The sequence below is a fragment of the Bos mutus genome, chromosome 8, assembly GCF_027580195.1.
Source record: "Bos mutus isolate GX-2022 chromosome 8, NWIPB_WYAK_1.1, whole genome shotgun sequence".
In the NCBI taxonomy this organism is placed as follows: domain Eukaryota; kingdom Metazoa; phylum Chordata; class Mammalia; order Artiodactyla; family Bovidae; genus Bos; species Bos mutus.
The window spans coordinates 20,182,235-20,206,967 of NC_091624.1; the positions used below are offsets into that span (position 1 = coordinate 20,182,235).

General features: G+C 35.2%; 1 protein-coding gene across 1 annotated transcript in view; it reads right to left on the minus strand.

Annotated features, from left to right (window-relative positions):
- Positions 1-567: 567 nt before the first annotated feature.
- Positions 568-24,733, minus strand: part of CYLC2 (cylicin 2) — a 138,703-nt gene continuing 114,537 nt past the window's right edge. The window contains exons 2-8 of the mRNA XM_070374918.1: positions 6,296-6,441; positions 5,159-5,199; positions 3,732-3,853; positions 1,388-1,769; positions 951-1,139; positions 687-914; positions 568-656 (exon numbers count right to left, since the gene is read on the minus strand). Of these exons, the coding sequence (XP_070231019.1) occupies positions 568-656; positions 687-914; positions 951-1,139; positions 1,388-1,769; positions 3,732-3,853; positions 5,159-5,199; positions 6,296-6,441 (1,197 nt within the window). The remainder of the gene's footprint in view (positions 657-686; positions 915-950; positions 1,140-1,387; positions 1,770-3,731; positions 3,854-5,158; positions 5,200-6,295; positions 6,442-24,733) is intronic.

Genomic DNA, 24,733 nt, shown 5'->3' on the forward strand with positions numbered 1-24,733 from the left:
TTCTTCAGAGATGGTATAGGCTCACAAAAAAGCAGTAATTTTTTTTCTTTTTCCTTTTTTTTTTTTTCTTTTTTTTTTTTTAGGAATGCTGTATTTGTGCTTATTTGAAAGTAGATTTTATGAAATTTGTTTGACTTCCCCTCACGACTTCTACGATTCTTTATTTAAATCTGTGGGTATTAACTTCAAGTTGTTTAAATCTATGTATTCAACATCTGTATCCATGATTTTTTTTTACTCCTTTGTTGATTTTGTTTCTTCCTTGTATCCATAGATTCAACATCATTAACTTCTACATTCTTATTTGAATATTCTTTTTGAATCTTTCTGGGGGTCTTTCTTTGAATCCTCATCTCCCCAAATTTTTTGTAACTAACCTCCAAGCCCTTTTAATGTTTTTCCTTATTTTTTTTAATGAAGCTTTTTTGAGTCCATCTTTTGAATTCTTCTTTCCTCCATTTTACAAATTATGTCATTAATTCTTTGGATACAACTTCCACTCATAGATGCAGTTTCAGACTACTAAAGTTGTTTCATCAAGTATGCTTTTGAATTATCATCCAAGGCCTACTTTCCCTTTTTGGCATCTTTCTTGGCATCTTTCTTGGCATCCTTCTTGGCATCCTTCTTGGCGTCCTTCTTGGCATCCTTCTTGGCTGAGTCCTTTGGTTCACTTTCTGCCTCACCAGGCTTCTTCTCATCTTTCTTTTCTTTTTTACTATCCTTCTTCTTTGCATCTTTTTTGTCCTTTGATTCATCACCTTTCTCACCTGCTTTCGTTGGATCTTTTTTCCCTGCCTTATCCTTCTTTGAATCTTTCTTTTCGCCTTCTGATTCTGTAGCAGACTCCTTGCCCTTCTTTGAACCTTTCTTATCTTTTTTGTCATCTTTCTTTGCATCTCCTTTATCACCTTCTGCCTTTGAATCAGACTCCTTGCCCTTCTTTGAACCTTTTTTACCTTTTTTGTCATCTTTCTTCGCATCTCCTTTTTCACCTTCTGATTCTGTAGCAGACTCCTTGCCCTTCTTTGAACCTTTTTTACCTTTTTTGTCATCTTTCTTCGCATCTCCTTTTTCACCTTCTGATTCTGTAGCAGACTCCTTGCCCTTCTTTGAACCTTTTTTACCTTTTTTGTCATCTTTCTTCGCATCTCCTTTTTCACCTTCTGATTCTGTAGCAGACTCCTTGCCCTTCTTTGAACCTTTTTACCTTTTTTGTCATCTTTCTTTGCATCTCCTTTTTCACCTTCTGATTCTGTAGCAGACTCCTTGCCCTTTGAATCTTTCTTACTTTTTTTGGAATCTTTCTTTGCATCTCCTTTTTCACCTCCTGAATCTGAAGGAGTCTCCTTGCCCTTCTTTGAGCCCTTCCTATCTTTTTTAGCACCTTTCTCTGCACCTGCTTTTTCATCTTCAGATTCTGTTGCTGATTCCTTGCCCTTCTTTGAATCTTTTCTCTCTTTTTTTAAATCTTTCTTTTCATCTGGTTTCTCTTCTTTAGCTTTTGAAAGTTTCCTGGGTTTTTCCTTTGAAACTATGGACTCCGCTTCTGAATCTGATTTGTCCTTGTCTTCTTTACTTTTCTTAACCTTCGGAGATGAAGGTTTTGCTGCCTGTTTAGCATCCTCCTGGGAGGGAGGAGTTTCTTTCTGGGGATGCCGACTCCTGGCAGCTAAATAAACAGATGGTCTCTCAGAAATTCTCATTAAAGAACGGTGCATCCATAAAGGTTGTTTACGATCTCCCCTTAACTTCTCTGCATCATGTTTCTGAAATATGGGTTAGAATAATGATGAGCAACTTGTGTGTGAATTACACAGCCCTTTTTACCAGATATTGAATGCATTCAACTTTGACCATGAAAAGATTTGGGGAAAGGAAGAAAAGTCACTCAGTCGTGTCCAACTCTTTGCGACCCCATGGACTGTAGCCTACCAGGCTCTTCCCTCCATGGGATTCTCCAGGCAAGAGTACTGGAGTGGGTTGCCATTTCCTTCTCCAGGGGATCTTCCCGACCCAGGGATCAAACCTAGATCTCCTGCATTCCAGGTAGACACTTTAACCTCTGAGCCACCAGGGAAGCAGATAAGTGGTAGTTTGCATAGTTTATTGTGCTTTTTAAAAAATTTTGTTCCTTGTTGTAATAAAGGACAGCCATATCTCATTTTAGGGCTAATTTTAATTTAGAGGACCTTCATAATTCCCTCAAGATTTATGTTAAAATTCTCAGAGACATCCATTTTCTAATGACGTATCAGAAGCTCTCTTCACAATCATGAGAGACCTTTTCTTTTTTTGAACTCTGTGTTCTTGAAGCTTGTTGGAATATCTTACCCACTTTCCATTTCTATGCTAACTCAAGAACTAATTATTCTCTAATATCTAAGAGTTTCATGTTCAAGTATATTCTGGTCTCTATTGTTACATTCAAGGTCTCTGGAAGTTTGAATGCTACCTGTGGTTAAAATTAAAAGCCTGGTACTCTTCTCCTTGACAAGATATAATTTGAACATCAGCTAAGAACCTGCAATAATGAAAGCAATAACCTTTCATTGACAACTAGTTTCTGCAGAATGGTATATTCTGTTTTCAACTCATAGTCAAATATTTTTAAAAACTTAATTGCAAAAGTAACACATTTTGGAAAGAATGTTAATGAATGATAAAACAAACAAGAAAGAAAGAAAAAAAAGCACATGAAAAAACAGAAGAAATTGGGTTACATCAATGAGTTGAAGATACATCATTTTGTGAAAACTTTTCTTGAAATTTTTCATATTCCATGATGATCCCAGAAACATTGGGAAATATTAATCTTCTAATGCTCAGAATTCTGAATTATATATTTCTGGAAATGGGAAAGCATTGAAACTTTCTCAGTGTATGATGTAACTCCATGATTCTAATGAAGGGATATCTCCAGCTGATGAATATTTTCTGAATGTTCATACTAACTGTAACATTAGGATATACAGATTTCTATGTTTCTTGGATACATATTTTCTGTAATGTGGTATTGCTGAACTAATATTTGATAGAAAATATGGGAATACTTTTTATACAGTGAAATGCAAATAAAATATAACTACTTTCTCCAAGTAGTAGAATTGAACTACCTTTAACTGTACTATTCATGAACTTCCCAGGTGGCATTAGTGGTAAATAATCTGCCTCCTAATTTAAGAGGCATAAGAGATGGAGGTTACCCGCGTTCCCCATCCTGAACCCTCCTCCCTCCTCCCTCCCTTAAAACTAATACAATATTGTAAAGTTTAAAAATAAAATAAAATTTAAAACCTGTTAAAAAAAAAAAAAAGAGAGATGGAGGTTAGATCCCTGGGTTGGGAATATCCCCTGGAGAAGGGCATGGAAGTCCACTCTAGTATTCTTACCTGGAGAATCTCATGGACAGAGGAGTCCAGTGGGCCACAGTCCATAAGGTTGCAAAGAGTTAGACACGACTGAAACGACTTAACTCACATGTATGGTCCAGTATGCTATTTAAAAGCCTCATGTGAACTGAATCCAACTGAATTGTAAAATCCAATTGCTCAGTTGGACTAGTCTCATTTCAAGTGTTCAGTAGCAATACTGGAATTAGAATGTAAAGGTATAAAATACTTCCATCATCACGGAAATCCCATTGGTCAGCACTCATCTATAACATATACAAAATATTCATGATTTGAAGATTATTATGAGTAAAATTATATAACTTTTTCAATACTCACAGGACTTGTATTTTCTTGTAGTAGGGAAGGTTTTGATCTCCTTCTTTTTCCTGGCCTTGGTGGTTTGGGAAATACCAGGGCAAAATGTTGCTGATTCCATGATTTTTTGCTTAATTCACTGACTGAAATAAAAAAAAATAAGAATACATCTCAGAGTAAATAGAATTTTACCAGGTATAAAATGGCAGTAAGGTAATTATATGTAAATGAATAAATAAAAGATTCAAATTATGGTTTCATGCATTTGGTAATATTTAAAAATTTTTATTATTAATATGAGGAAATTAAATTTGATCATTTTAAAATTTTGACCAGCTTTATGGTTAGCTATATAGTCACTGTGAAACTAATATAGTCTGTCATGTAAATAGAAAGAAGCAGTTTTACTGTTTCCTCTTAATCCTTCTATCTCTCCATTCTAGGTTTTTTATTAATACTCTTTTGGTTGGAATACAATTCTGTGGAGAACAGAAGATGTTGTAACTACTTCTGTAACTTCCAAAGCCCTTAGCACATTTCTTGTTTAAAATAATCAGTAAATATATGATTGAGTCTAAGATTCTCTTAATTATTAACCATTTTCTAAGCTACAAGAATAAATGTTATATGCCCAAGAACTGCAGTATTATAAGTGATATACTAATGAAGAAAATTGATAAGGAGTACCTACAGAATTATGATTATGATGGTTGAGTTACATAGAAACTATAATATAAACAGTTAAAAACATTAAGGTTACCAGTGAGACCAGTGAAAGAGATATGTTCATTCAATTTAAATATGTATAAAACATGCTATATATGAGACTTGTCATTCTAAAGACAGAATCAGGATCAATGAGAAAATATGCAAAATGAAAGATGTGTTTAAGTTCAATATATGAGTTAAAATTGATTACTTGATATAAGAGAAGAAGAAGGAAATGGCAACCCACTCCAGTATCCTTGCCTGGAAAATCTCATGGACAGAGGAGCCTGGTGGGCTGCAGTCCATGGGGTTGCCAAGAGTCAGGCATGACTAAGCAACTAACACTTACTTACACTTCAACATCAGATTGATTGGCCTTGTCAAGTAATGAATTCTTTGTCAGTTATAAGTCTGGTACAAAGTATCAGGAATGTAGCAGAAGACATTTCTGACACAGATGAGAAGTTGTTTATCCATTCTTTACACTGCCTCTCATGTAAGATTTTCTGATTGTTTTGAGTTCTAACATGTAAATATGTCCTTCTTTATGTTGCTAAACATATTTACTTAATTTTCTTTGAATTAAAGACAAAATATCTTTAGAAGGTATTTACTGAACCCATCATAAAAGTGCTTGAAAAATTAAAAGTTGATTTTTAATAATGCTCCTTAACAGCTGTTGTTTTATCACTTACCCCTAAAATTACTTATACATTTTTTTAAAATGAACTCTTTCTTACCTGGAACGTAATTATCATATGCTCCAAAGTTTATTTTTTGGCTATTGAAATAAGAGGGAAAAGTTTTAATCAATTTATATAAAATCACTCTATTTAATGATCATTATTACACATAAACACTTGCCACTGCAAGCTAGAGAAATATTTTGCATTCTTAGATCTGTTTATTATGTAAGATTACTTCAACACAGAAAAATGCAGAGCAGTAAAATATGTGTTTTTAGCACAAACTTCAACATAATTAAAATAAGGTGGGTAAAGATTTTTCAGAAAAAACTCAATTAACATATCTTAAATATTGACATTTATGATTTATTTTTAATGTGAAACCATGAGTGAAATTTTCCCCACTTTGTGTTCCAAAGACTCTTAAAATTGAACTGTAAGACATTGTAAGAATTATAAGATATAGTCTTAAAAAGACTATGCCTAGGTAAGGCCAGATCCTCAAAATAATCTCAGAATTTAACCAAATCCAAATTGATAAATGGCAAACATGTTTTTCCATGAGATGCGTGTGTGTGTGTGTTGGCCAGTGGTTACCACAATTATTGATATGGATTTTGATGTTTTCAAGATAAATAAAACTGGTGTTATAAAGTAGTTTCTGTTTGTCTTAGCAGTATAAACACATGTTTATGCTCACAAAGAAACATCTTACATCTAATTCTTATTTTAACTAAGGCACATAATAAGATCTGTTAAAAGAATATATTTATACATTAGCCCATTATATTACAAAAATAAAGTCACTGATGATCATGAGTTTCAGTTTGACACACACACACACACAAACACACACACACACACAAACACACACATGCATACACCTAAAAACACACATGGCCACAAAGCATTTTACTTCTTTGACATTGCATAAATAATACTAATAAAATATAGTAAAAAAAAAAAAAAGTATCTTGGTAGCTTCATTAAAATTTTAGTTCCCAGCACAAAACCTGGCACATGTTTGCCACTCTACAAAAATTTGAATGAATTAATTGAATAAAATTTAAAATGTATTGACTATTAAGTTATCTGACCTAGTATTTCTTGACTGGGGATGTGTATTAAAATTACTTGTCCTACTATATCTAAATTTCTAGGCTTAGATCTCGCCAATGTACATTTATATACTGGTGAAATTTTTTTTTTTTTTTGGCGGGGCCGAGTAGATCGCGCTCGAAGCCCCGGTCGGGTCCGCGACAAGATGGCGGCTGTTGATTCCCTGGTGAAATTTTTTTATTTTCAATCATGGTTATAAACTTTTTTCCGTAAGTGCTCTGAAACAGAAAACACGTTATTATATATGAGATTTTAAAGTGGTACATAAGCATGGTCCATGAAATTGTATGTAATCTCTGAGGAATATTCTTTGATCATAAAGCAATTGAATTAAAAACCAATAACAAAATTACAGTTGACCCTTGAACAACAAGGATTTGAACTCGTCAGTTCTGTTGCTCAGTCGTGTCCAACTCTTTTTGACTCCATTGACTCCAACATGCCAGGCTTCTCTCTCCATCACCAATTCCCAGCTTGCTTAAACTCATGTCCATTTAGTCAGTGATGCCATCTAACCATCTCATCCCCTGTTGTCCACTTATCTTCCTGCCTTCAGTCTTTCCCAGCATCAAGGTCTTTTCTAATGAGTCACATCTTCTCTCAGGTGGCCAAAGTATTGGAACTTCAGTTTCAGCATCAGTCCTTCCAATGAATATTCAGGACTGATTTCCTTTAGGATGGACTGGATTGATCTCCTTGCACTCCAAGGGACTCTGAAATCTTTTCCAACAATACAATTCAAAAGAATCAATTCTTCAGCTCTCAGCCTTCTTTATGGTACAACTCTCACATCCATACATGACTACTGGCTAGACGGACCTTGCTGGCAAAGTAATGTCTCTGCTTGTTTATATGCTGTCTAGGTTGGAAATAGGTGTCTTTTAAGGACCAGGACAAGGAACAAGTTAAGGACAAGGAACAAGTGTCTTTTAATTTCATAGCTGCAGTCACCATCTGAAGATTTTTGGAGCACAAGAAAAAAAAAGTCTGTTACTGTTTCCACTGTTTCCCCATCTACTTGCTATGAAATGATGGGACTGGATGCCATGATCTTTGTTTTTTGAATGTTGAATTTTAAGCCAGATTTTTCACTCTCTTCTTTCACTTTCATCAAGAGGCTCTTTAGTTCCTCTTTGCTTTCTGCCATAAGGGTGATGTCATCTGTGTATTTGAGGTTATTGATATTTCTCCCAGCAATCTTGATACCAGCTTGGGCTTCCTCCAGCCCAGAATTTCACATGATGTACTCTGCATATAAGTTAAATAAGCAGGGTGACAATATACAGCCTTGATGTACTCCTTTCCCAATGTGGAACCAGTCCTGTTGTTCAGTGTCCAGTTCTAACTGTTGCTTCTTGACCTGCATACAGCTTTCACATGAGGCAGGTAAGGTGGTCTGGTATTCCCGTCTCTTCAAGAATTTCCCACAGTTTGCTGTGATCCACACAGTTAAAAGCTTTAGTGTAGTCAATGAAGCAGAAATAGATGTTTTTCTGAAATTATCTTGCTTTTTCTATAATCCAACAGATGTTGGCAATTTAATATGTGCTTCCTCTGTCTTTTCTAATCCAGCTTGAACATTTGGAAGTTCATAGTTCATGTACTGTTGAAGTCTGGCTTGGAGAATTTTGAGCATTACTTTGCTAGCATGTGAGATGGATGCAATTGTGCAGTAGTTTGAACAGTCCTTGGCATTGCCTTTATTTGGGACTGGAATGAAAACTGACATTTTCCAGTCCTGTGGCCACTGCTGAGTTTTCCAAATTTGCTGGCATATTGAGTGCAGCACTTTCACCACATCAGGATTTGAAATTAGGATTTGAAATAACTCAGCTGGAATTCCATTACTTCCACTAACTTTGTTCATAGTGATGCTTCCTAAAGCCCACTTGACTTTGCACTCCAGGATGTCTGGCTCTAGGTGAGTGATCACACCATCATTGTTATCTGGGTCATTAAGATATTTTTTGTATAGTTCTTCTTTGTATTCTTGCCACTGCTTAACATCTTCTGCTTCTGTTAGGTCCATACCGTTTCTCTCTTTTATTGAGCCCATCTTTGCATGAAATGTTCCCTTAATGTGTCTAATTTTTGAAGAGATCTCTAGTCTTTCCCATTTTGTTGTTCTCCTCTATTTATTTGTACTGATTACTGAGGAAGGCTTTCTTATTTCTCCTTGCTATTCTTTGGAACTCTGCATGCAGATGGTGTATTTTTGCTTTTCTCCTTTGCCTTTTGCTTCTCTTCTTTTCTTAGCTATTTGTAAGGCCTCCTCAGACAACCATTTTGAATTTTTGCTTTCCTTTTCTTGGGGATGCACTTGATCACTGCCTCCTGTACTTTTAGAATTTACTTTTAGGATTTGAAAAAAGTGTTCACATAGTTACTTGATACTTACAGGGGAACTTAATTGATATTTGTAGAACATTCCATCATAAGCAGAAGAATGTATTTTTTTCCCAATGTACATGGAACATTCCTCAGGATTGATCATATTTTGGGTGTCAAAATGAGCCTTGATTAATTTAAGAAAGTTGAAATCAAGCATATTTCTGACCACAAGTCTATGACATTAGTAATCAATTTTTTAAAAAAGCCTAAAAAACATAAACATGTAGAGACTAAAAAAAAAAACTGCTACTAAACAATCAGTTGATCATTGAAGAAATCAAAGAGAAAATTAAAAAATACCTAGAGACAAATGACAATGAGAGCATCACAATTCAAAACCTATGAGACAGAGCAAAAGCAGTTCTCAGAAGAAAGTTTATAACAATACAATCTTACCTGAGGCAACAAGAAAAATCTCTAATAAACAACCCAATCTTACCCTAAAGTAACTAAAGAAGTAACTAAACCCAAAATTAGTAGGACAAAAGTCATAAAGATAACAGGATAAATAAACGAAATATAGATGAAAATACAATAGAAAACATTAATGAATCTAAAAGCTGGTTCTTTGAAAAGATAAACAAAATTGATAAACTGTTAGTGAGACTCATCAAGAGAAAAAGGAAGAGGACCCAAATCAATAAAATAGCAAATGAAAAAGAAGTTAGAGCTGACATTAAAGAAATACAAAATATCATAATAGACTACTGATGGCATTATATACCAATAAAATGGACAAACTAGAAGAAATGGACAAATTCTTAGACAATTACAATCTCCCAAGACTGAACTAGGAAGAAATAGAAAATATGAACAGACCAATCACAAGTACTGAATTTGAAACTGTGATTTATAAATTCCCAGCAAACAAAAGTCCAGGACCAGATGGTTTCACAGGCCAAGTCTCTCAAATATTTAGAGTACAGTTGGTGGGTTGTCATTTCCTTCTTCAGGGGATCTTTCTGACCCAGGGATTGAACCCATATCACCTGCATTGGCAGGTGGATTCTTTGCAACTGAGTCACCAGGGAAACCATCCTTCTGAAACTATTCAAAAAAAAAAAAAAAAAATACAGAGGAAGGAACATTCCAAAGTTCATTCAATGAGGCCACCATCACCATGATGCCAAAACCAAAGACACTACAAAAAATAGAAAATTACAGGCCAATAAATTGATGAATATAGATGCAAAAATGCTCAACAAAATACTAGCAAATGAAATCCCTTCAGTACATTAAAGGATCATCAGTTCAGTTCAGTCGCTCAGTCATGTCCGACTCTTTGTGACCCCATGAATTGCAGCACGCCAGGCCTCCCTGTCCATCATCAACTTCCGGAGTTCACTCAAACTCACTTCCATCGAGTCAGTGATGCCATCCAGCCATCTCATCCTCTGTCGTCCCCTTCTCTTCCTGCCCCCAATCCCTCCCAGCATCAGAGTCTTTTCCAATGAGTCAACTCTTCTCATGAGGTGGCCAAAGTACTGGAGTTTCAGCTTTAGCATCATTCCTTCCAAAGAACACCCAGGGCTGATCTCCTTTAGAATAGATTGATTGGATCTCCTTGCAATCCAAGGGACTCTCAAGAGTCTTCTCCAACACCACAGTTCAAAAGCATCAATTCTTTGGCGTTCAGCTTTCTTCACAGTCCAACTCTCACATCCATACATGATCACTGGATCAACCATAGACTTGACTAGATGGACCTTTGTTGGCAAAGTAAAGTCTCTGCTTAAAGGACATACACCACTTATTAAGTAGGATTTATCCCGAGAATACAAGCAGTTTTCTATATCCACAAATCAATTAGTATGTTACACCACAATAACACATTGAAGACTAAAAACCATATGATCATCTCAATAGATGATAAAAAGCTTTTGACCAAATTCAACAAGCATTTATGATAAAAACTCTCCAGAAAGTGGGCAATGAGGGCACATGCCTCAACATAATAAAGGCTACATATTTCAGAACTACAATTAACATCATACTCAATGTTGAAAAGCTCGAAAGCATTTCCTCTAATCTGTGATGAAGAATCAAGAATATGCAATGGAGAAGACACAGTCTTTTCAATAAATGATTCTGGGAGAACTGGACTGCTACATGTAAAAAAATGAAATTAAAACATCTGATCACACCATACACATGAACAAACTCAGAATGGATTAAAGACCTAAATCTGAGACTGGATACTATAAAACTCTTAGAAGAAAACATAAGTCCACAATATATTACAATGCTTTTTGACATAAATTGCAGCAATATATTTTTGGTCCATCTCCTAGAATAATGTAAATAAAAATAAACAAATGTCACCTAATTATGCTCAAATATTTTCACAGCAAAAGAAACCATAAACAAAAAGAAAATAAAATCTACAGAATGGGAGAAAATATTTGCAAACAATGCATCCAAGAAGCGATTAATCTCCAAAATTTACAAACAGCACACTCAGCTCAATGCCAAAAGAATGAATAACCCAATCTAAAAGTGAGCAGAAGACCTAAATAGACATTTCTCTAAAGAAGACATAGAGATGTCCAAAAGACACGTGGAAAGATGCTCACCTTCACTAATTATTAGAGAAATGCAAGTGATAACTACAATGAGATCACCTCATAGCAGTCAGAATGGCCATCATCAAAAAGTCTACAAACAATAAATGCTGGAGAGAATGTGGCAAAAAGGGAACCCACCTACACTGTTGGTGGAAATGTTAATTGGTATAGCCAGTATGGAGAACAGTATAAAGGTTCCTGAAACAAACTAAAAATAAAGCTATCATATGATTCAACAATCCCACTCCTGGGCATATATCTGAAGGAAAACATGGTTTCGAAGTGTACATGCACCCCATTGTTTATTGCAGCATTGTTTACAATAAGCAAGACATGGAAGCAGCCTATATGTCAATTGATGAAGGAATGGATAAAAAAGATATGGTACACATATACAATGGAATATTAGTCATTAAAAAGAATGAAATAATGCCATTTGTTAACAACATGGATGGACCTGGAAATTGTCATATTAAGTATGTTAGATAATGATAAACATCATAATCACTTATATGTGGAATCTTAATAAAAAGATACAAATGAACTTATTTACAAAGCAGAAAGGAACTCACAGACTTAAAAACAAACTTTAGTAGGGGGATGAATAAATTGGGTTCCTGGGTTGCCATATACATACTACTGTATTTAAAAGTAGATAACAAACAGGAACCTACACTATAGTACAAGAAACCTTGATCAATATTCTGAAATAACCTCAATGGGAAAAGTATTTGAAAAAGAGTTGGTCCATGTATATGTATAACTGAGTTACTTTGTTGTATCCCCGAAACCTGCAAATCAGCTTTATTCCAATATAAAATGATAATTTTAAAAAATTAGAGCAAATATAAAAATCCAATGTTTGCTTTTTGAAAAGGTTATTAAAATATATTGACTTTTAAGAAGATTGATTAGAAAAAGAGAGAGAATACACAGATTACCAGTATCAGGACAGATGAAGGTTTTATAATTATATATATTTTAAAGGATAATGAGCTATATCAGTAATAATTTTACTACAGTAAATTGAACAACTTAAGTGAAATAGATGAGCTCCTTGTAAAATTTGTTTATTTACCAATAAGTGTGTTAGTCTCTCAGCCGTGTCCAACACTTTGCAACCCCATGGACTATAGCCCACCAGGCTCCTCTATCCATAAAATTTTCCAGGCAAGGATACTGGAGTGGGTTCCCTTCTCTAGGATTGTTTACCAGTACTGACACTCAATGAAAAAATAAAACAGTGAATAGTCCAATAACTATTAAATACATTTCATCTATTATCTTAAAGCTTCCCAGAAATCAAAGCCCAGGCTCATAGCATTTTATTGATAAATCAAATTTAAAACTTAAGGAAAAAATACTAACTCTACACAATTTTTTCAGAAACAAGAAGGAGCAGAGGTTTATACCCATTCTTGAGACAGATATAAAGAACAGTCATCAAAATGTCTCAAGAACATTACTAGAAATGTATATTACAGACTAATACTATGCATTATTACAGACAAAATTCCTTAACGATTTCTTATTCTTGCTGAACAATATGTAATATACATAAAGTCTAATACATCATGATCGTTGAGGTTTACTCTCTGGAATGTAAATATGTTAGTTTAAGGTATATGAATTAATCAGTGTAATTACCTCAAAAAATATAAGAAAATCCTCTTGATCATCTCAAAATATTTAGAAGTTTTGAAAAAAAGTAACATTCATTCATGATTAAAGAGTCTGAGAAAACAAAAAATAAAACACATCTTCCTCAAATTGATAAATGAGTCTAGACAGTACTTACTATTAAAATTAAATTAATGGTGGAATATTGACTGTCTTTCCTCTAAAATCTGTAAACAAGTTATGGATATTCACTTCATTCCTGCATTTTAACCTAGACCCTGTTTTGTTCTATAAGGCACTAAAAACATTAAGACTGGACAGGAAGCAAAATGGTCTTTATTCACAGAGCGCATGATTGAGTAAATACTATATTGAATGACAGCTAAAAAATAATTATTTAGAGATATTTAGTGAATGTAATAAGATCATATAATATAAGCTCTAATTATATAAATTAATTATATATTTATAATTATAAAAGAATTTACATTTAAAGAAACAATAGAATATAAATTGTAATAAATTATTTTAAAATAATTTTATTGAAATATATGGACCTATGTAAAAAGAAACCAAAAAAAAATAATAAATCTTCTGGGAAATGAAAGATGAAAAAAAAAAAATTATACATGTAAAAATATATATTTCTCTGATTAGAAATAAAAGAAACTTTTCTCTGATTAAAAATAAAAGAACCATTTAAAACCCACTAGAATACCTAAAGTTTTAAGGATTAATGACACCAGTCATCAGCTACAATACAATATAGAGTATCTGACATGTTCATCATCAATGATGGATATGCAAATAGTACTATCAATTTTGAATGTAATTTGATATTTTAAAATAAAATTAAGCATACACATGTTTTATGGTTCAATATTTTCATTAGTAGCTTACCCAAGAGAATTCTACCAAAAACTTGGGGAAAATATTTATAGCAGCTTTATTCGTAAGAACCCAAAACTGAAGTACCCCATAATAATCAAAAACTAAAGCAATCATTTGGGGAATGGGTAAACTAAATACAGTGTATCCATGTAATGGAATACTACTCAGCAATGTAGAGGAATGAATTACTAGTGTATGCAACATGGCAACATGGATGATTCAAAAAAATGCTATACTGAAAGAAAAAAAAAATTCCAGAAGCCAAAAATTACAGCGTATATATGTTATGATTTAATTTGTATGATTTTCAGGAATAGGAAAGATTTTCAATGGTAACTTAGCAGCCATTTATGAAGAGGGGAGGAATGGACTGAGTATAAACTGGCAAAATGTAACTTAATGATATGGTTGAAATTCCTGTTTCTTAAGGTTGGCTAGGTTAGGGTTAACGACAATTCAATGCATTTAATTTTGTTTTTACTGAAGAGAATTTATAGGACCCCAAAATAGCAATGATCCAAATATCATAGTTCTCACTCACTATGTAAATTTACACACATCATAAGCAGTTAAATCAATTTACTATTTTAGGACTCGATAGTCCCCCTAAGTCTGGTTCTGCTAGTAATCGAATCTCTCTCCTTGCCTCTCTGTAACAGTCAAGAAATTTGTTTAGACCAGGATGTATTCAGATTTAATTTTTGAAGTTTCTTATGGAAAAAACAGAAAACAAAAAAAAAAACACAAACTGCCAGTATATGTTTTAATAGGTTTTATTTAAAAACCATTTTTATGTGACTATAAATTTATTTCTATCCTTCATTAAAGAAGTCCCTCAAAAGTTTGGAAATGGTCTAATTTAATTACTTTAAAAAGATGAAACATGATATTTAAGTAGAAAGACTGTTATTTTGTGATACGATTAGTGTTTGAATTAAGGTCTTTGAAGATATATATATATATTAAGATCTTTGGGCTTCCCTGGAGGCTCGGATAGTAAACAATCCACCTATAATGCGGGAGATGCAAGTTTCATCTCAGGGTAGGGAAAATCTCCTGGAGGAAGAGAGTATGGCAACCCACTCCAGTATTCTTGCCTGGAGAATCCCCATGGACAGAGAAGCCTGGTAGAGTCCTCCATAGGGTCACAAAGAGTTGGATACAACTGAAGCAACTTAGTGCACGTGTACGCACGCTCACTCACACACACACACACACACACACACACAATGAATTATACATACATACAGCGTAACTAATACTTCATCTTAACTAAGATTAAATGGAACACAGAAGTCACAAATCGATCTTTACTTCCAATCCACATATCTAATTGTTAGAAAAAAGTTTGAGTATCTGTGAGCTTTTTTATGTGAAGAAGATAGACATTGTCAGCATTAGGGAATATAATATGTTCAGGACTTAACAAAGGGAAGCTAGCTTTAGATTTTCCTGAATAAAAGGTTGAGATCCCAAACTAGGAGACATGAGGAGATCATATGTTAAGAGAAAAATCTGTTTCTATATTACCACTGTAAATTGTACTTTATTAAAGGATTACACATTGAACCAAGTTTGTAGGATTTAGTTTTGGTCTGGAAACTTAATATAAGAACAAAATACACCTGCTTTTACTTTTTCCTTTAATAGTATCTCTGTTTGGAAATAATTATAAAAATGAATAATAAATTCATGGGGTAAGGACTCTCAATAATGTGATATTGCCTCCAATTTCATTTTGTTGAAGTCTTTTTATGTTATAGTAGATGTACAATTTTAAAGGTTATATTCCATTTCCATTTACACTTATTATAAAATATTGGCTATATTCACTATATTTTACAATATATCATTGTAGCTTATTTATACTAGTTTGTGCAACTCTTATTGCCTCCCTCTTTATTGCCCCTCCTCACTTCCCCATCCCCACTGGTAGCCACAGGTTTATCTTCTGTATTTCTGAGTCTGTTTCTTGTTTGTTATATTCACTAGTTTGTTTTATTTTTTTTAGGTTCTATGTGTGATATCATGCAGTATTTTTCTTTCTTTAACTTATTTTACTTAACAAAACATTCTTCAAGTCCATCTATTTTGTTAGAGTAGCACAATTTCATTCTTTTTTATGGCTGAGCCATATTCTATTTCATATATATATGAAATACATATATGTGTGTATATACATAAATATATAAATGAGCACAAGTCAGACATGTGCTCAGTTGTGTCTGACTCTTTGCAGCCCATGGACTATAATCCACCAGGCTCCCCTGTCTGTGGGATTCTCCAGGCAAGAACACTGGAGTTCTTCACCATTTCCTTCTCCTTATGTATAATAATATGTACATATATATAGTGGCTTACCGAGTACCACCACAGTGGTAAAGAATCTGCCTGCCAATTGAGGAGACACAAGCGACACAGGTTTGATCTCTGGATCAGGAAGATCCCTTGGAGTAGGAAATAGCAACCCACTCCAGTATCCTTGCCTAGAAAATTTCAGGGACAGAGGAGCCTGGCAGGCTATAGTCCATTGGGTCACAAAAAATCAGATGTGACAGAGATGTGGCATATATATCATCTTTATCCATTCATCTGTTGATGGATATTTACATTGCTTCCATATCTTGGTGCCTGTAGTTCCATTTGAAATGCCCATAGACAGCCTTTATGTGAGAATATCCCAATATATCCAGTCAACAGGTGTTGGATTTTGGAGTTCTGTATCAATTGCATAGTAAACAAGGGCACAAAAGACTTAGCAAAAAGTTTTCCCGGGATTGGCAGGGGCCTGAGTCAATCTTGTATTTGCAGAGGTGTCTCTAAATAAAGGCAAATGTCAAGAGCCACATGGGATTTTCTTGGTGACGGATGGCTCTTAGTGCGTGCGCACACGACGCACACACACACACACACACACACACACACTTGCTGATACTGACAACTAGTGGGTAAGAATACTGCTGCACATCTTACAATACACAGGACTCCCATTCCTCCCTGCACCCCCTACCCCATCTTCAACTCCAAGAAAAGAGTTATCCCTCCTAAAATGTCAACTGTACCAAGGTTGGTAAACCCTGTTCTATATATCAAGGTGAATCTCTAGGCCAAGAGAGTAAGAAAGAACTTATTAATGCAATGTAAGGAAGAGAGAGATAAAATGCACAATGGATATGAGATGTGGAAGCTAAGGCTAGAAGTTTTTTGAAGTTCACATTTTTAGATACCATATGTAATGCCAAATTTTGGGGAAAACCTCTCCACTTCCTTCAGATGTCCTATACAGACTTAAAATTAGTAATGGAAGGGTAGAGTTGACTGACACAACCTGAATTAGAGGCGAAAGCAAGATGAGGTAAAACTCTTCAGGTTCAGATGAATAAAGATATTAAAGAAGAATGAATGGGAGGAAGGCGTAGTGAGCTCAATGAGGAGAATTTTATTTATCAGGGACAAAGTTGGTAGTCATGGAATAGAAATGTAAGCCTAATATTAAATTCCTATCATTGCCAGACAAATTCAGAGGAATGACGAAGTAGAAATTTATTTTCTGCATTTCAAAATGAGAATGAGAACTTGCCACTTGAGACAGAAGGTATATGATAATTTTATTAAGGATTTTTGTATGTCATTGGCCAAAAATGAAGCTATTTGATTATGAATTCAACCACACTTTTATTCTATAATAGCACAAGTGTTTTGGGGTTACAGTAGAAACCAACATTATAAAAATATTCCTAAAACCAAAAATAAAATTTTTAACCATTATGGTGAAATTCTTTGAAAGCTACACAATGCTCATAATAATAATAACATCAGTATTTTATTGCACTGAAACATTTTAAAGAAATTACAATATAATGTTGTTCTGTCATGGTGTATGCCTGAGCAGAGATTACTGTGAAATAGTCAGCAAGTCACCCAACATCTAAAAAGCAATCATGAAAATTATAAACATTTTGCCAAAGATTTTCCTTTAAAGTAGTGATTGTATTATAAAGAGGTAGGCACAGGGAAGCCTGTTTTATTTTCAAGATTTGTGTTTTATCTTTCCTTTAACAGTAGTGTCCAAAGAAAACCCAATTACACTCTCCTTTATATTTCAGAGTTACATGCCTTTGCCTGTTCCATGTCTTCACAGTAAAAAAAAAAAAAAAAAAAAGCTTTAAATAATTGAAAAGTTTTATTTTTCTGGCTCATTTTAACACAAGATAATTTAAGGATAAGCATGCTATTATCATCCTAGGTCTGGATAATCTGCTTCTAATTGCAAAGTACTTTTGCATACTCAATATTTCTCAAGGAGATACATTTAGTGTTTAATTGTTCTTTATGTTGGGCTGTGCCACTTACTGCCAAAGTTTTCGCACCCTTGACCTATGTCCCCTAAATTTCAGTAACATTCCTTAGTCACTGTGACAAAGAATATGTTCCCATAAATTTCCAAATGGCCTCTAAGGAGATGATAGTTCTCTGAATATCAATCATGTATTCTTTCATTTTATATGATCCAAAATACAATATAATAAAAAATGAAGAATCACATTGAAAAAGAATTATCCATTGTCATATATATATATTTTACTTAAATGAATGAACTAGTTAAGTCTTGGATCAAAATGACTTATGATGCTGCTTGAGAACAGAAGTGTCTACTAAACACATGCTCTCTGTCACTGGAATAAAATAATATAGCAAACATCTCTTTACACTGAAGAGAATAAATGTAAAGCTAACTAGAGCATTTCAGTTATTTTAAAAGATAAAATTTGACAAGAGGACTTACAATCTTGGTACAGACATTTCCCCCACCTATGATTTTCCAGGACTTAAGCATTGTGAGTTCAAATTAGTGATGCTAAGTGGTGACATCATAAAGAGCCAAGAACCCTGAGAGTTAAAGGAAAAAAAAAAACAAAGGAGCCACTTCTACTTGTGTTTTATGTTTTCTACTACTCAGTCTAATATTGGTGTTTACTTTCATAAACATTTACTGACTAAATGGTTTTAAAATAACCAATTGATTTACATCTTAATAAAAATTGTTGCAGTTTTTCATATAGGCTTAATTTATTGGATGACATGACAGAAGTATGAATCTAAACATCTATCTGTTAAGCTTGGTTGTAATCCTAACTTCCCTGACATTCATGTGTCTTTTGTTAAATCCTTTGCATAACCTTACATTGCCTTTTACTTTTGTAACCTTATTGGTTGCTCACGGATACAAGTTTTTAAAGACTTGCGCTTATGCTTAGTTGCTCAGTCATGTCAGACTCTTTGTGACCCTATGGACCACAGTCCATAAGGCTCCTCTGTCCATGCAGATTCTCCAGGCAAGAATACTGGAGTGGGTTGCTGTGCCCTCCTCTAAGGGATCTTCCCAACTCAGGGATCGAACCCAGGTCTTTCACCTCGCAGGCAGCTTCTTTACTGTCTGAGACACCAGGGAAGCCTTAAAGAAGTCTAGGTGCTTATTAACATTATCAACTTATAGATAGAGCTGAGTTAGAAAATTTTAATTCTACCTACCACTCCATCCAACTAATATATATGAATAAAAATACTATACAGAATAGTATTTGCATAAGTTGCCATTATTTAGCTCCTCAGGGAATTTCAGCTGACTTTCTTTCCCCCCAAATTATATACATATATATAATTTTAGAATCAATAATAAAATTGTTTTGATTTCTGCTCTACAAGAAAGTAATTCACATTCTTTTGCATTATGGATTATCACAGGATATTGGATACAGTTTCCTAGTGCTATACAGTTAGGACCTTACTGTTTTATTCTCCATATACATAATAATTTGCATCTGCTAATCCCAAACTCCCAATCCTTCCCTACCCAACTCCCCACTCCCTTGGTGATGACAAGTCTGTTCTCCAAGTCTGTGATTCTGTTTATGTTTCATAGATATGTTCATTTCTGGTATATTTTAGATTCCATATATAAGTGATATCATATAGTATTTGTCTTTCTCTTTCTGACTCACTTTGATAAGTATGATAAGCTCTAGATTCATCCATGTTACTGCAAATGGCATTATTTTATTCTTTTATGGCTAAGTTATGTTCCATTGTGTGTGTGTGTGTGTGTGTGTGTGTGTGTGTGTGTGTGACTTCTTTATCCATTATCTGTTGATGGACATTTAGGTTGCTTCTATGCCCTGGCTATGGCTATGGTAAATAGTGTTGCTATGAACATAAAGATGCATGTATGTTTTTGAATTATAGTTTTTTCTGGATATAAGCTCAAGAATGGAATTGCTAGACCATATGGTAACTCCATTTTTAATTTTTTTAAGAAACTCCATATTTTTTTCCATAGTGACTGCACCAATTTAAATACCTCCACCAGTATAGGAGGGTCCCCCTTAACTCCTCATTACCTTCAGCATCAGACCCTCAAGCCATACACAAAAATAAACTCAAAATGTCTTAAAGACTAAAACACGAGACACGAAAACTCCTATAAGAGAACATAGGCAAAACATTCTCTGGCGTAAATTGTACCAGTGTTTTCTTAGATCAGTCTTCCAAAGTAATAGAAATAAAAGCAAAAATAAACAAATGAAACCTAATTAAATTTAGAAGATTTTTTCATAGTAAAGCAAACCATAAACAAAACAAAATGACAGCCTATGAACTGGGAGAGTATATTTGCAAATGATGTGACTGCTAAGTGCTTAATTTTCAAAATATAGCACAGCTCCTACAATTTAATAACAACAACAAAAATAAATGACTCTGTTGAAAAATGGAAAGAAGACCTAAATAGACTTTTATCCAAAGAAGACATGCAGCTAGCTAATAGCCACATGAAAAAAAAAAATCATCATTGCTAATAACTACAGAAATGCAAATCAAAACTACAGTGAGGTGCCACCACACACCAGCTGGACTTTGTTGTTGAGTCACAAAGTCATGTCTGACTTTGATATATTGCTTTTCTGCTGCTGCTACTGCTGCTAAGTCACTTCAGTCGTGTCCGACTCTGTGTGACCCCATAGATGGCAGCCCACTAGGCTCCCCCATCCCTGGGATTCTCCAGGCAAGAACACTGGAGTGGGTTGCCATTTCCTTCTCCAACGCATGAAAGTGAAAAGTGAAAGTGAAGTCGCTCAGTCGTGTCCAACTCTTCGCGACCCCATGGACTGCAGCCTACCAGGCTCCTCCATCCATGAGATTTTCCAGGCAAGAGTACTGGAGTGGGGTGCCATTGCCTTCTCCAGATATATTGCTTTACTATCCTCTAATTCAACACTATTAATGCTGATGTTTTCCTGCAAAGTGCTTATTTAGTAAGAAAAGTATGAATTTCTAAGCCCACAGTAAGTATTTTGTAGGCTATAATTTTTATATTAATTATTTCTTAAATAACACATTAAAAAGGTAAGGATAGCTGGTCCTGGATATTAAGTTATTTTATAAGATTTTGCAAAATGTTACTAATTGAAAATATGGCACATAGTTTTCCCCATAAAATATGTATATATAGATATATAGATATTAATACATAAAAGTGGTTCTGAGATAAAATAGGTTCTTCAAGCTTGTGATGGTTTCAGTGATTCACCTATTTATGTGTATATGCCTGTAAAGATGTATATATGTATGATTTGTATATCTATCTATCCATCCATAGACGGGACTATCAATTTGGTCATTTCCCTCTGTGTTGCAAAAAAGATTTCAGACACTAAACAATGGCACACAAATGTAAAAATAAAATTACTAAGTGAATTCAAAGTGATTTTGTATAATAGCATTTATGTTTGTTATAAAAAGTGACCTTGTAATTGTACAAGTATCTGAAGTTTTCATTCAGTTCAGTTCAGTTCAGTCGCTCAGTCGTGTCCGACTCTGTGACCCCATGAATTGCAGCACGCCAGGCCTCCCTGTTGGCTTAAAGCTCAACATTCATAAAACTAAGATCATGGCATCTGGTCCAATCACTTCTTTTCAAATAGATGGGAAATAATGGAAACAGTGAGAGACTTTATTTTTGGGGGCTCCGAAATGACTGCAGATGGTGACTGCAGCCATGAAATTAAAGGATGGTTTCTCCTTGGAAGAAAAGCTATGACCAACCTCAGTTCAGTTCAGTCGCTCAGTCGTGTCCGACTCTTTGCGACCCCATGAATCGCAGCACGCCAGGCCTCCCTGTCCATCACCAACTCCCAGAGTTCACTCAGACTCACGTCCATCAAGTCAGTGATGCCATCCAGCCATCTCATCCTCTGTCATCCCCTTCTTCTCCTACCACCAATCCCTCCCAGCATCAGAGTCTTTTCAAATGAGTCAGCTCTTCGCATGAGGTGGCCAAAGTACTGGAGTTTCAGCTTTAGCATCATTCCTTCCAAAGAAATCCCGGGGCTGATCTCCTTCAGAATGGACTGGTTGGATCTCATTGCAGTCCAAGGGACTCTCAAGAGTCTTCTCCAACACCACAGTTCAAAAGCATCAATTCTTTGGTGCTCAGCTTTCTTCACAAACCAACTCTCACATCCATATATGACCACTGGAAAAACCATAGCCTGGACTAGATGGACCTTTGTTGGCAAAGATGCCACCACACCTTTGCCAGAAAAGGCAAAGTAATGTCTCTATTGGCAAAGTAATGTCTCTGCTTTTTAATATGCTGTCTTGGTTGTTCATACCTTTTCTTAAAGATTTCATGGCTGCAATCACCATCTGCAGTGATTCTGGAGACCAAGGAAATAACATTTGTCGCTATTTCCACTGTTTCCCCATCTATTTTCCATGAAGTGATGGGATCGGATGCCATGATCTTAGTTTTCTGAATGTTGAGTTTTAAGCCAACTTTTTCAGTCTCCTCTTTCACTTTCATCAAGAGGCTCTGGAGTTCTTCTTCACTTTCTGCCATAAGGGTGGTGTCTTCTGTATATCGGAGGTTATTGATATTTCTCTTGGCAATCCTGATTCCAGTTTGTTCTTCATCCAACCTGGCATTTCATATGATGTACTCTGCATATAAGTTAAATAAACAGGGTGACAATATACAGCCTTGACATACTGTTTTCCCAATTTGGATTCCAGTCTGATGTTCCATGCCTAGTTCTAACTGTTGCTTCTTGACCTGCATACAGATTTCTCAGGAGGCAAGTCATGTGGTCTGGTACTCCTATAACTTTAAGAATTTTCCACAGTTTGTTGTAATCCACACAATCAAAGGCTTTGGCATAGTCAATAAAGCAGATTTTCTTTTTTTCTGGAACTCTCTCACTTTTTCAATGACCCAAAGGATGTTGGCACTTTGATCTCTGGTTCCTCTGCCTTTTCTAAATCCAGCTTGAACATCTGAAAGTTCATGGTCCACATACTGTTGAAGCCTGGCTCAGAGAATTTTGAGTATTACATTGCTAGCATGTGGGATGAGTGCAATTGTACAGTGATTTGAACACTCTTTGGCAATGCTGTTCTTGGGATGTGAATGAAAATTGCCTTTTTCCAGTCCTATGGCCACTGCAGAGTCTTCCAAATTTGCTGGCATATTGAGTGTGGCACTTTCACAGGATCTTCTAGGATTTGAAATAGCTCAACTGGAATTCCACCACCTCCACTAGCCTTACTCACAGTGATGCTTCCTAAGGCCCACTTGACTTCACATTCCAGGATGTCTGGTTCTAGGTGAGTGACCATGCCATTGTGGTTATCTGGGTAATGAATATCTTTTCTTTCTTTTTTTTTTTTTTTTTTTTTATGGGTCACAGTACAGACCACCCAACTCCTGGGCACCAGCAACTGGTGAGGATGCCTTGACTGCAGTCAGTCGGGAAACTTTATCATCAGTTATTCGCACAGTTGCTCTCATCTCACACGCTAGTAAAGTAATGCTCAAAATTCTCCAAGCCAGGTTTCAGCAATATGTGAACTGTGAACTTCCACATGTTCAAGCTGGTTTTAGAAAAGGTAGAGGAATCAAGAGATCAAATTGCCAACATCCGCTGGATCATTGAAAAAGCAAGAGAGTTCCAGGAAAACATCTATTTCTGCTTTACTGACTATGCCAAAGCCTTTGACTGTGTGGGTCACAATAAACTGTGGAAAATTCTTCAACAGATGGGAATCCTGGACCACCTGACCTGCCTCTTGAGAAACCTATATGCAAGTCAGGAAGCAACAGTTAGAACTAGACATGGAACAAGAGACTGATTCCAAATAGGAAAAGGAGTACATCAAGGTTGTATATTGTCACCCTGCTTATTAAACTTATATGCAGAGTACATCATGAGAAATGCTGGGCTGGAAGAAGCACAAACTGGAATCAAGATTTCTGGGAGAAATATCAATAACCTCAGATATGCACCACCTTTATGGCAGAAAGTGAAGAGGAACTGAAGAGCCTCTTGATGGAACTGAAAGAGGAGAGTGAAAAAGTTGGCTTAAAGCTGAACATTCAGAAAACGAAGATCATGGCATCTGGTCCCATTACTTCTTGGGAAATAGATGTGGAAACAGTGGAAACAATGTCAGACTTTATTTTGGGGGGCTCCAAGATCACTGCAGATGGTGACTGCAGCCATGAAACTAAAAGACGCTTACTCCTTGGAAGAAAAGCTATCAACAACCAAGACAACATATTAAAAAGCAGAGACATTACTTTGCCAACAAAGGTTCATCTAGTCAAAGCTATGGTTTGTCCAGTAGTCATGTATGGATGTGAGAGTTGGACTATAAAGAAAGCTAAGCTCTGAATAACTGATGCTATTTTGGGATGGTTGAATGGCATCATCAACTTGATGGAGATGAGTGAATAAGCTCCAGAAGTTGATGATGGACAGGGAAACCTGGCATGCTGCAATCCATGGGGTCACAAAGAGCTGTACATGTCTGAATGACTGAATTGAACTGATATATTTGCAGTTTTTTCATAATTTCTCTACATACAATTATTTATATAATATAGGGTTTCCAGACGGCACTAGTGGTAAGTATCCACCTGTGAATGTAAGAGACCCAGGAGACTTGGGTTCGACCCCTGGATTAGGAAAACCCCTGGAAGAGGACACAG